At 37.6% G+C, this 14,190-nt stretch overlaps 1 protein-coding gene across 1 annotated transcript in view; it reads right to left on the bottom strand.

Annotated features, from left to right (window-relative positions):
- The window catches only part of ATF6 (activating transcription factor 6), a 235,559-nt gene that overhangs the window by 57,150 nt on the left and 164,219 nt on the right, over nucleotides 1–14,190 (bottom strand). Inside the window, exon 15 of the mRNA XM_070366586.1 lies at nucleotides 7,944–8,028. Coding sequence (XP_070222687.1) covers nucleotides 7,944–8,028 — 85 coding nt within the window. The remainder of the gene's footprint in view (nucleotides 1–7,943; nucleotides 8,029–14,190) is intronic.

Genomic DNA, 14,190 nt, shown 5'->3' with positions numbered 1-14,190 from the left:
TTAGTCTTTTCCAATGAGTCAACTCTTCACATGAGGTGGCCAAAGTATTAGAGTTTCAGCTTTAGCATCATTCCTTCCAAAGAAATCCCAGGGCTGATCTCCTTTAGAATGGACTGGTTGGATCTCTTTGCAGTCCAAGGGACTCTCAAGAGTCTTCTCCAACACCACAGTTCAAAAGCTTCAATTCTTCGGTGCTCAGCTTTCTTCACAGTCCAACTCTCACGTCCATACATGACCACTGGAAACCATAGCCTTGACTAGACGGACCTTTGTTGGCAAACTGTCTCTGCTTTACAATATGCTATCTAGGTTGGTCATAACTTTCCTTCCAAGGAGTAAGCATCTTTTAATTTCATGGCTGCAGTCACCATCTGCAGTGATTTTGGAGCCCCAAAAAATAAAGTCTGACACTATTTCCACTATTTCCCCATCTATTTGCCATGAAGTGATGGGACCAGATGCCATGATCTTAGTTTTCTGAATGTTAAGCTTTAAGCTAACTTTTTCACTCTCCTCTTTCACTTTCATCAAGAGGCTTTTTAGTTCCTCTTCACTTTCTACCATAAGGGTGGTGTCATCTGAGGTTATTGATATTTCTCCCGGCAATTTTGATTCCAGCTTGTGCTTCTTCCAGCCCAGTGTTTCTCATGATGTACTCTGCATAGAAGTTAAATAAGCAGGGTGACAATATACAGCCTTGACGTACTCCTTTTCCTATTTGGAACCAGTCTACTGTTCCATGTCCAGTTCTAACTGTTGCTTCCTGACCTGCATACAGTATGCCTAGAATTTCATTTTACTTCAATAATCTTCAGTGTGAAGACTTCTTCAAAGACCTTCTTTCTTACAGCCTAACCTGTTTTCAACTCTCTTACGAGAACAAGGGAAATTAAATAATAAAGTTTATTACTCTTCATTGAAGAGTAATAAACTACAAAAATTAAATAAGGCATGGAGAACACAGAACGATGCGACTATTATTTTCTAAATGGCATTAAACTCACATCCATATCCTACTCTCTTTAGCTATTTCTTATATAGACATTTTTCCACAGCTCAAAACCACAAAGTAGAATCATTATACATTATAGCTTAAGGCAAAACATTGACCTAGAATCTAATTTATTTTGCTAAAATTGGAAAATCAAATTCCTATTCCCAAATCCCCACATACAGGATACAAAAAAATCCAATTGCTCAATAAACTTTAACTTTATGCCCTCTACACTCACTCCAACATTCTACAAGCTCCATTTAAGTCAAAGAGAGGGATCAAACCCACAACTCATTTTTCTGTTTCAAGTTACATGTAACTTTTGAATTCAGAGATGGTAGAAAATATATTTTATTAACTTCCTCAAGTCCTCATATTGCTCACGGTGAAAACCTTGCTGACTGTTTTTAATCAAAGAGTTAAAATAGTAATGTCTTTCAAGTGACCACAAAGTAATGACCAAATAACATTTACCTTACTTATTGTGTCGTTCAACAAACATGTGCCTATCAAATCCAAAATATTATATTATATTGAATTATATTGCTCAATGAATGTGCTTAACCTTTATAACAGGGATCAAGTAGTATAAAAATATATCTTAAATTCTTGAGTCCACATATTTTTAATATTTACACATTTGTCTTTAATATTGAAATATTTAATTAATAATTGATCAAAATATATTTTATACAATGTATTTAGCTCTTACTTCTCTGTTATATAATGGTTGAATAAATGGTACAAATTACTTCCTTGACCTTTAATGTCTTCATCTATAAAATGAAGATAATAAAAATAAATAAATAAAATAAAATAAAATGAAGATAATACTTAGCTGGCAGCTGAGCATTACATAAATTAACAGAGATGAACATCTTGCAGTACACCCTGTGCCAGACACTGCTTGCTCTAGGTACTGGGGTTATGGTAAATGCAAATATAACAAACATTCCTGTCCTTACAGAGGAGGAGAAGCTGGCTAAAGTAACCAAGAAGGAGGTGCAGCAGGAAAACTAGACCAGCCATTGTATTACAAAAGCTCACAAAATAAAGTGTTTAAAAACACAGGGAACACCAAAAATGAATGTGAGGGGACTGACTTTAAAAGAAGACAAATAAACTTCTTGAAGCAGTGAGAATGCTGCTATCATGAATGAAGTGGTGGTCTCACAACGGTTTACACTTGTCAAAACTCATAAAATTGTACACATAAAATTGGTGATTTTTTTATTGTATGTACATTATATCTCAATGAATCTGATTTCTAAAAAATGCATGTGTCACGAAAAATAATTTTAAAAAGGGCAGAAGAGCTGTTCTACATGAAAGGAGACTAAAGAGGTGTGACAAGGAGATGCCATGTATGACCTCTGATTGGATGTTGAATCCCTTCCCCCAAAAGCTATAAAGAATATTTTGGGGGCAAATTTTGAAATTTGAATATTGATTATATATTAAACTCTATTATATCAATGTTAAACTTTGATGTGGTCATTTTATTGTGCTTGTGTAGGAGAACATCCCTTTTTTAGGAGATGCATATTCAAGTATTTAAGGGTAAAGTATTAAAATGTTTGCAACTAACTTCCTAACAGTTCAGAAAAAAACACATATGAGTATAAAGAGATAAATAGATACAAATAAAGTAAATATGGGAAACTGTTAACAATTGGTGAAATCTAGGTAAAGGGTCTCCATATACTCACTGTACTCATCTTTCAACTTTTCTGTAGATGTGAAGTTTTTAAAAATAAAAATGGGAGGCTGAAAAAACGGGAATAGTCAACCATGTCAAATAACATTGTGAGGTCAGGTAAGATGAGAATGAAGACATGACTCTTGGCTTTGGCAAGGTATTGGTCATGACCCTTTTGCAAGAATACTTCAGCAGGGCAAAAGTTACATAAGAGTAAGCAGAGGAGAGAATGGGAGATAAGTAAATGGAAGCAATGAGTATAGGTAACTCTTTCAAGAGTTTTGCTATGAAGGCAGAAGAGAAACAGCACATGGAGTCAAGAGATTCTCCCTACACCAAAAGCAATATTAAGGCACTTTGTATGTTGGTAGGGATGACCCAGTAGAGAAGAAACTGATCACTGGGGATAGCAAGGGTAAAAATGCAGGAGCAAAGTCTCTGAAATGGTGAGAAGGGCTGGGATGCACGATCCAAAAGGAAGGAGTCACCTTAGATAATGGTGACCATGATGACAATGACAAAGTAAGAGTGACCAAACTGAAAACAGCTAGGCACTATTTAAAGCATTTCTGCTTATTTAATTCTCACCCAAATCTAAGAGGAAGGTATTACACTAATACCTCCTTTTACAGGAAGCTCAAGTACAGAAGGAAATGGCAACCCACTCCAGTATTCTTGCCTGGAGAATCCCATGGACAGAGGAGCCTGGCAGGCTATGGTCCATGGGGTTGCAGAGAGGCAGACATGACTGAAGCGACTAAGCATGCACGCACGCACAAGTACAGAAAACTTAATTAATTTGTCGAACTACACATATCCAATAAATAGCAAAGTTGGGATTTACAACTCAGTGGAAGAAACTTTTCTCCCAGTGCAGTAAGAAGGAAAGCAGAATTTGTGGGTACAGATGCTGCTAGGTAGTGGAAAGATGAGATAGCTCTTCAACGATTACATCTATTTTCTCAATGTAGCATTTTGATGAGTTCATCAGCTGAGGGGGTGAAGAGAGGGGATATTGGAGATTTGAGAAGAGAAGGTGAGAAATTCTTGTTTCAGAGAGAAGGCAAGTGGATTTACTAGCAATGATAGGTGGTACTGAATGCCCCTTTGGAATTAATGGTCATAAATTTGAAGTGAATCTCCTTGTCCAGACTGGATGATGTTTTGTAGCAATTTTCAACCGCTTGACAGGAGGCATAAAGAGTATAGCTGTGTTTAATTAGGGTGAGATTTTTACAGACAAGTGGGACCTAAGGAAAGAGGATTGGGGGGGGGTGGTTTGTAAGAGTGGTGATAGTATGGAACACGGAATACAGGCTTGGTAAGGAGAAGTGTATGCCAAGATGGATGTAAGACAGAAAAAAGTGGCAGGGTCAAAGGACTGGAGATTTGTGAGGTCAGAGAGTAGCTGGAGTGTGGGTATTACAGTGGGAGAGCAAATAAAAGTCAGAGTGGGATGCCTGGAGAGATTTCAAATGGATGCCATTATGGATGATGAGGAGGTCTTGAGTATGACCATGTGGATGGGAAGCTGAGGTGGTGCAGAAATAAAAGATGAGTTGATCTAAAGAGGCCTGAGTGCTGGATGAATCCTCTGTGTAGATGCTGAAGTTTTATAGAGTTGACAAGAGCCGTGGTGGAGAAGTAGTCAGTGAAAGCGGGGTAGAAGACAGCAGCAAAGAAGGGTAACAGGAGTGTTATAAACTTAAAAGATGTTAGGGAGACCAAAGAAGAAAGGTGAGGTCATCTGGAGGTTGTAATGGGGGACAAGGATACTATCCGCCCCATCTGCAGGCTCTGAGATATATGACATGGGAAGGAAAAATCAAGGTCTAATTTGAGAAGTGGCCTCAAAACAAGAAGGTAAAGGGATGGTTCAGAAAAGAAGCTGAGGATGCAGCACAGTACTGAGCACATGGTATCTACTTAATCAGTATTTCCTGAATTTGAAGTAACTTTTCTAAGAGTTGTCTATATCCTAAAAAGGAAAACAAAACTTATTTACAAAGAAATTCAAACCAGATTAAAAAGGAAATGATCCTCTAATTATGGTATTTTTCAAATCCATGAAAAGGCTCATTTTAAAAAATTAGTCCCCTGGCCAAGATAATCAAACAGCATCTTACTGTTTTTGGCTTAATATCAATACAAATGGATAGCTTACTGTTATGCAGAAGAATGCCTGGTTTTACTTTATAAGAACCTGAGATCAAAATACTAAAATTAAGTAAATTCTGCCTTGCTGAAGGTTAGACAATACCCTTTCTGAGCATAAACTGACAAGAAGTTAGATCTATTACGGTTCAAGTAGAGAAATCTAGGAACAAGATGAATAATATTTCCTAAGCATATTCTTTGGAGTGTAATACACTACCCTTTCGAATATACTGTTCCACTTGAAGTTGTAATATGATTGATCCATGAAAGCTTCAGAGGTATGCCTTCATTGAAGGAGTATAAGTTCACCTCAGCGTTACAGTTTGTTTTTTTAAAAAGTTTGTTCTGTCTTCCTAAGACTAAGAGGACGTCATAATTCTTTTATGTTTTAAAAAGAAAAAAACTTTTTTTTATATGTTATGTGTCTATAACATTGTCTCCTAAGCATTTCTAATAAGCTGTCTGTATACAGTTAGAGCCAGACATCCTGGAATGTGAAGTCAAGTGGGCCTTAGAAAGCATCACTACAAACAAAGCTAGTGGAGGTGATGGAATTCCAGTTGATCTATTGCAAATCCTGAAAGATGATGCTGTGAAAGTGCTGCACTCAATATGCCAGCAAATTGGGAAAACTCAGCAGTGGCCACAAGACTGGAAAAGGTCAGTTTTCATTCCAATCCCAAAGAAAGGCAATGCCAAAGAATGCTCAAACTACCGCACAATTGCACTCATCTCACACGCTAGTAAAGTCATGCTCAAAATTCTCCAAGCCAGGCTTCAGCAATATGTGAACTTCCTGATGTTCAAGCTGGTTTTAGAAAAGGCAGAGGAACCAGAGATCAAATTGCCAACATCCGCTGGATCATTGAAAAAGCAAGAGAGTTCCAGAAAAACATTTATTTCTGCTTTATTGACTATGCCAAAGCCTTTGACTGTGTGGATCACAATAAACTGTGGAAAATTCTGAAAGAGGTGGGAATACCAGACCACCTGATCTGCCTCTTGATAAATTTGTATGCAGGTCAGGAAGCAATAGTTAGAGCTGGACATGGAACAACAGACTGGTTCCAAATAGGAAAAGGAGTTCATCAAGGCTGTATATTGTCACCCTGTTTATTTAACTTATATGCAGAGTACATCATGAGAAACGCTGGACTGGAAGAAACACAAACTGGAATCAAGACTGCTGGGAGAAATATCAATAACCTCAGATATGCAGATGACACCACCCTTATGGCAAAAAGTGAGGAGGAACTCAAAAGCCTCTTGATGAAAGTGAAAGTGGAGAGTGAAAAAGCTGGCTTAAAGCTCAACATTCAGAAAACTAAGATCATGGCATCCGGTCCCACCACTTCATGGGAAATAGATGGGGAAACAGTGTCAGACTTTATTTTGGGGGGCTCCAAAATCACTACAGATGGTGACTGCAGCCATGAAATTAAAAGACGCTTACTCCTTGGAAGGAAAGTTATGACCAACTTAGATAGCATATTCAAAAGCAGAGACATTACTTTGCCAACAAAGGTTCGTCTAGTCAAGGCTATGGTTTTTCCTGTGGTCATGTATGGATGTGAGAGTTGGCCTGTGAAGAAGGCTGAGCACCGAAGAATTGATGCTTTTGAAGTGTGGTGTTGGAGAAGACTCTTGAGAGTCCCTTGGACTGCAAGGAGATCCAACCAGTCCATTCTGAAGGAGATCAGCCCTGGGATTTCTTTGGAAGGACTGATGCTAAAGCTGAAACTCCAGTACTTTGGCCACCTCATGCGAAGAGTTGACTCATTGGAAAAGACTCTGATGTTGGGAGGGACTGGGGGCAGGAGGAGAAGGGGACGACAGAGGATGAGATGGCTGGATGGCATCACTGACTCGATGGACGTGAGTCTCAGTGAACTCTGGGAGTTGGTGATGGACAGGGTGGCCTGGCGTGCTGCGATTCATGGGGTTGCAAAGAGTCAGACATGACTGAGCGACTGATCTGACCTGATACAGTTAATTGAAGTTTGACAGTCCTCGATGATCTTAAAATGTACAATGAATACCTAATACTCTTTCTCTAAGACTAAATTTTATTGGAATTTATCTAGAATCCCAGTGTTTTATAATTGTATTTGGTGGCTTCAGCATGACCATCAATCAGAATGTGGACTGGTTCAACTGCAGGTTAAAGAACTTTTCGATTTTGTCTTACTCATTAAACTATAAGGTTGTCATTATTAGACAGAAAATTTACTAGTAGTTCTGTTACACCAGATAAATGGACTTGAGAAGGACAACCAATCCTCCCAGTTCCATTAGAATTTAATATGATGTGTCAGAGAAAGTCATCAGCCAACAATATACACTGTGCTCATTCTCAACACACACCTGACACTGGGAGTGAGAAGTTTCTCTTTTCCATGAAGAACCCAGCTGGAAGTAATCTCTTCTTTACTAAATCCCTTTAGTACTTTGTTTATTCCTTATGGGATGCTCTCTCTGGAATACAGTGATTTCTGTGCTTATCTTATACTCCCTACTAAACTATAAGCAAGTACACTACACCATCACACTTTGGATACTCTCAAAGCACTATGGTATTATTTGTATTTTATCCAATACCCAGAATTAATGAGAGAACAAAATGCAATAGTAATACTGTCAATATCAAATTCATTAGTATTACAGATTAAATATAAACAGGTTTCTTAGGTTTAGTTTGGGAATCACATCACATCACCATTTATGTTATACAAGAAACTGCTTTGAGCTCCAATAACCTAACTTATGAACTCACCCTCACAATATAGCAAGGACTTCTTATACAGCAGGTATTACCAGAAAGGCCCCAAGCAAGTAGTGTATAGATCAGTAAAGATAAATTGTATATAAATTTATATACAAAATATATAGTAATTGTAAAGGTAGCTTTAGACTAAACCTTTTACTTTTTAAAAGAGAAGAATTTAAAAATAATATTTTGTGAAAACAGTGGGAAAATGCTTCAGAATTAACGCATGGATATATACTTGACCAGATGAATGTGTTAGTTAATCCAGAGAATCTAGGTTAAACAAAGCAATCACATGTCATTCATAAGCCAAAATTTCAACTTACCATTTATGTTTATTGCTGGTAATACAATTGACATCTTTGGTCTTGAGGTCTTGTTATGGGTGGTAGCTGGTAACAGCAGGTGATCCTAAGATTAACAAAGAACAATTTGTTACATATAACAATCAGCTTAGTTCTATAACAAGCCCAATTCAGAGTTTCTAGGATGCCAACATTTCAATGCTATCATAAAAAAAAAAGGTGGGGTGGGGCTGGCTAAGCCCTTTTGTACTCAGAACTCTGGCCTGAAGGACGAGGTGCAAGGCCTCTGTACTCGTCCCCCTGTGAGCAGGTGAAACCAGACTCAGCACCGAGGAAGAGAAAAAGGGATCTTCCGTCAGGAGGGAGGCGTCATCCTGGAGGACAGGAGTCCTTGAATCTGGCTTCAGACCTGTTTTGAAGACTGGGTAAAAAGCACTGCGCCATTTCTTCTGGACTCAGAGATCAAGCCCTAAGCCTTTGGAGTGGGAGCACTGACTTCAAGACCCTAGACTAACAGAGAACTAATGCTAGGGAGTATCAAATAGTGAGAACTCACACAAAGGAAACCACTTGAATACAAGACCCGGCATCACTCAACCACCCGTGCAAGACACCTGTGCCGGACACCTGTGCAGGATGCCTGATCTAAACAACAAACAAAAATAAAAACCCAATCATCAGCAGACAGGATTACCACCTTACTCAGCCTTGTCCATCAGAGGAAAACCAACCAAACAAACAACAACAACAAAAAGCTCAGCACAAATCTCACCCTACATGAAGCTTACACAAACTACTGGACCAACCTTAGGAGAGGAGAAACCAAAAGGAAGAAAGAATTCAACCTTGAAGGCTGGGAAAAGGAGACCTCAAACATAGTAAGTTAAAAAAAAAAAAGAAAAAGCAGAGAAATACTACACAAATGAAGGAACAAACTAGAAATACATAAGTCCAAATAAATGAAGAGGAAATAGGCAAACTACCTGAAAAAGAATTCAGAACAATGATAGTAAAGATGATCAAAAACCTTGAAAACAACATGGAGAAAATGCAAGAATCAATTAACAAAGACCTAGAAGAATTAAAGAATAAAGATGCAGAGACAAACAACACAATTACTGAAATTAAAAATACTCTAGAAGAAATCCATAGCAGAATACCTGAAGTAGAAGAATGAATCCGTGAGCTGGAAGATAAAATGTGGAAATAACTTCTGAAGAGCAGAATAAAGTAAAAAGAATGAAAATAACTGAGGATGGTCTCAGAGACCTCTGGGACAATATCACATGCACCAACATTCGAATTATAGGGTCCCAGAAGAGGAAAAGAAAAAGAAAGGGTATGAGAAAAATTTTGAAGAGATTATAGTTGAAAATTTCCCCAACATGGAAAAGGAAATAGTCAACCAAGTTCAAGAGGCACAAAGAGTCCTGTAAAGGATTAAACCCAAGGAGAAACACACCAAGACATATACTAATCAAACTAACAAAGACTAAATACAAAGAAAGAATATTAAAAGCAGCAAGGGAAAAGCAACAAGTACATTCAAGGGAAACCTCATATGCTTAACAGCTGATCTTGCAGCAGAAACTCTGCAGGCCAGAAGGGAATGGCAGGATATATTTAAAGTACTGAAAGGGAAAAATCTACAACAAAGATTATTGTACCCAGCAAGGATCTCACTCAAAATTGATGGAGAAATCAAAAGCTTTTCAGACAAACAGAAGTTGAGAGAATTCAGTACCACCAAACCAGCTTTACAACAAATGTTAAAGGGACTTCTACAGTCAAGAAATACAAGAGAAGAAACAAGATCTACACAATCAACCCCAAACAATTAAGAAAATGGCATAGGGACATATATACCAACAATTACTTTAAATGTAAATGGATTAAATGCTCCAACCAAAAGACACAGACTGGCTGAATGGATACAAAAACAAGACCCATCTATATGCTGTCTACAAGAAACCCACTTCAGACCTCTCACTTTCAGTAAGACTTTCAGTGAGACTGAAAGTGAGAGGATGGAAAAATATACTCCATGCAAATGGGAAACAAAAGAAAGCTGGAGTAGCAATCCTCACATCAGACGAAATAGACCTTAAAATGAAGACGATTACAAGAGATAAGGAAGGACACTACATAATGATCAAGGGATCAATCCAAGAGGAAGACATAACGATGGTAAATATCTATGCACCCAACATAGGAGCACCTCAATACATAAGACAACACTAACAGACATAAAAGGAGAAATTGACAGTAACACAATAATAGTAGGAAACTTTAACATCCCACTCACACCAATGGACAGATCATCAAAACAGAAAATTAATAAGGAAACATAAGTCTTAAATGATGCATTAGATGAGCTGAATCTCATTGATATCTTCAGGGCATTCCATCCAAACGCAGAATACACCTTCTTCCCAAGGGCACATGGAACATTCTCCAGGATAGACCACATCTTGGGTCACAAATCAAACTTCAGTAAACTTAAGAAAATTGAAATCAAGCATCTTCTCTGACCACAATGCTATGAGACCAGATATCAATAATAAGAAAAAGCTGTAAGAAACACAAACACATGGAGATTAAACAACATGTTTCTAAATAACCAGAAGATTACTGAAGAAATCAAAAGGGAAATCAAGAAATTTCTAGAAACAAATGTCAATGAAAACACAACTCAAAACCTATGGGATGCAGCAAAAGTAGTTCTAAGAGGGAAGTTTATAGCAATTCAATCCTACCTCAAGAAACAAGAAAAACATCAACTAGACAACCTAACTTTACATCTAAAACAACTGGAAAAAGAACAAAACCCCCCAAAAATTAGTAAAAGAAAACAAACCATAAAGATCCGAGCAGAAATAAATGAAAAAGAAATGAAAGAAACAATAGTAAAGATTAATAAAACTAAAAGCTGGTTCTTTGAGAAGATAAACAAAATTGACAAACCTTTAGCCAGACTCATCAAGAAAAAAAGGGAGAAGAATCAAATCAACAAACTTAAAAATGAAAAAGGAGAGGTTACAACAGACAGTGCAGAAATACAAAGGATTATAAGAGACTATTATGAACAACTATATGGCAAGAAAATGGATAACCTGGAAGAAATGGACAGAGTCTTAGAAAAGTTCCATCTTCCAAGACTGAACCAGGAAGAATTAGAAATTATGAACAACCCAATTACAAGCACTGAAATTGAAGCTGTGATAAAGAAAATCTCCCCAAAAACAAAAGCCCAGGACCAGACGGCTTCACAGGAGAATTCTATAAAACATTTAGAGAAGAGTTAATGCCTATCTTCTAAAACTCGTTCAAAAAACTGCAGAGGAAGGAACATTTCCAAGCTCATTCTACAAGGCCACCATCACCCTGATACCAAAACCAGACAAAGACAACACAAAAAAAGAAAACTACAGACCAATATCACTGATGAACATCGATGCAAAAATCCTCAACAAAATTTTAGCAAACAGAATTCAGCAACACATCAAAAAGCTCATATACCATGATCAAGTTGGGTTTATTCCAGGAATGCAAGGATTCTTCAATATATACCAATCAATACCCTGTGATACCCTATATTAACAAGTTGAAAGATAAAAACCATATGATAATCTCAATAGATGCAGAAAAAGCCTTTGACAAAATTCAGCACCCATTTATGATTTTAACTCTTCAAAAAATAGGCATAGAAGGAACTTACCTCAACATAGTAAAGGCCATATATGATAAGCTTACAGCAAACATTATTCTCAATGGTGAAAAACTGAAAGCACTCCTCCTAAGATCAGGGACAAGACAAGAGTGTCCACTCTCACCACTATTATTCAACATAGCTCTGGAAGTCCTAGCCACAGTAATCAGAGAAGAAAAAGAAATAAAAGGAATCAAGATCAGAAAAGAAGAAGTAAGGCTCTCACTGTTTGCAGATGACATGATACTAAACATAGAAAAGTACAGTATGAGAAAATTACTAGAGCTAATCAGTGAATTTAGCAAAGTTGCAGGATACAAAATCAATACACAGAAATCACTTGCATTTCTATATACTAAAAATGAAAAATCAGAAAGAGAAATTAAGGAATCAATCCCCTTTACCACTGCAACAAAAACAATTAAATATCTAAGAATAAACTTACCTAAGGAGACAAAAGAACTGTACAGAGAAAATTATAAGACACTAATGAAAGAAATCAAAGATGACATAAACAAATGGAGAGATATCCCATGTTCCTGGGTAGGAAGAATCAATATTGTGAAAATGACTATACTACCAAATGCAATCTAAGATTCAACGCGATCCCTATCAAATTACCAATGGCATTTTTCACAGAACTAGTACAAAAAATTTCACAATTCATATGGAAACACAAAAGACCCCGAAGGAGCCAAAGCAGTCTTGAGAAAGAAGAATGGAGCTGGAGGAATCAACCTTCCTGACTTCAGATTATACTACAAAGCTAGAGTCATCAAGACAGTATGGTACTGGCACAAAAACAGAAATATAGACCAATGGAACAAGATAGGAAGCCCAGAAGTAAACCCATGCCCCTATGGGTACCTTATTTTTGACAAAGGAGGCAAGAATATACAGTGGAGCAAAGACAGCCTCTTCAATAAATGGTGCTAGGAAAACTGGACAGATACGTGTAAAAGAATCAAATTAGAACACTTCCTAACACCATACACCAAAATAAACTCAAAATGGATTAAAGACCTAAATGTAAGACCAGAAACTATAGAACTCTTAGAGGGAAATATAGGCAGAACACTTGATGACATAAATGAAAGCAAGATCCTCTATGATCCACCCCCTAGAGTAATGGAAATAAAAACAAAGTAAACAAGTGGGACCTGAGTAAACTTAAAAGCTTTTGCACAGCAAAGGAAACTATAAGCAAGGTGAAAAGACGACCCTCAGAATGGGAGAAAATAATAGCAAATGAAACAACTGACAAAGGATTAATCTCTAAAATATACAAGCATCTCATACAACTCAATAGCAGAAACACAAACAACCCCATCAAAAAATGGGGAAAAGACCTAAACAGACATTTCTCCAAAGAAGACATACAGATGGCTAAAAAACACATGAAAAGATGCTCAACACTGCTCATTATTAGAGAAATGCAAATCAAAACTACAATGATATATCACCTCACACCAGTCATCAAAAAGTCTACAAATAATAAATACTGGAGAGGGTGTGGAGAAAAGGGAACGCTCCTCCACTGTTGGTGGGAATGCAAATTGATACAGCAACTATGGAAGACAGTATGGAGATTCCTTAAAAAACTAGGAATAAAACAACCATATGACCCAGCAATCCCACTCATAGGCAAATGAGGAAACCAAAATTGAAAAAGACACATGTATCCCATTGGTCACTGCAGCACTATTTACAACAGCTAGAACACAGAAGCAACCTAGATATCCATCGATAGATGAATGGATAAAAAAGTTGTGGTACATATACACAATGGAATACTACTCGGCCATAAAAAGGAACACATTTGACTCAGTTTTGATGACGCAGATGAACCTAGAATCTATTACACAGACTGAAGTGAGTCAGAGAAAGATAAATATTGTATTCTGTGGTACTGAAGACTTCACTTTCACTTTTCATTTTCATGCATTGGAGGAGGAAATGGCAACCCACTCCAGTGTTCTTGCCTGGAGAATCCCAGGGACGGCAGGGCCTTGTGGGCTGCCGTCTATGGGGTCTCACAGAGTTGGACATGACTGAAGCGACTTAGCAGCAGCAGCAGCAGCAGTGGAGAAACAGACATAGAGAATAGACTTATGGACATGGGGAGAGGGGAGGAGAGGGTGAGACATATGAAAAGAGTGAGATGGAAACTTACATTTTAAAAAAATGATAGTTTTTTATTTGAACCTGACTTTGGGATAATTAACTACAAATCATTTTATGATTCATTCATTCATAATGCAATACACATGAATTACTGAGTGACTATCATTAGCCCAGACCAGCCTGTGACGCTCAGTTATGTCTGACTCTGCCAGGCTCCTCTGTCCATGGAATTCCCTGGGCAAGAATACTGGAGTGGGTTGCCATTCCCTTCTTTAGGGGATCTTCCTGACCCAGTGATCAAGTCCAGTTCTCTGACATTGAGGGCAGATTCTTTACCATCTGAGCCACCAGGGAAAGACTATCACTACCAGATACTATAGAAAACTGCTAGTTCTGATAACATATATCCTTCAGTATACTATAAAGGATATTGGT

Source organism: Bos mutus, chromosome 3, assembly GCF_027580195.1.
Source record: "Bos mutus isolate GX-2022 chromosome 3, NWIPB_WYAK_1.1, whole genome shotgun sequence".
NCBI lineage: Eukaryota > Metazoa > Chordata > Mammalia > Artiodactyla > Bovidae > Bos > Bos mutus.
The sequence above is the reverse complement of the archived record's forward strand: the minus strand, read 5'-3'. Positions and strand labels throughout refer to the sequence as shown.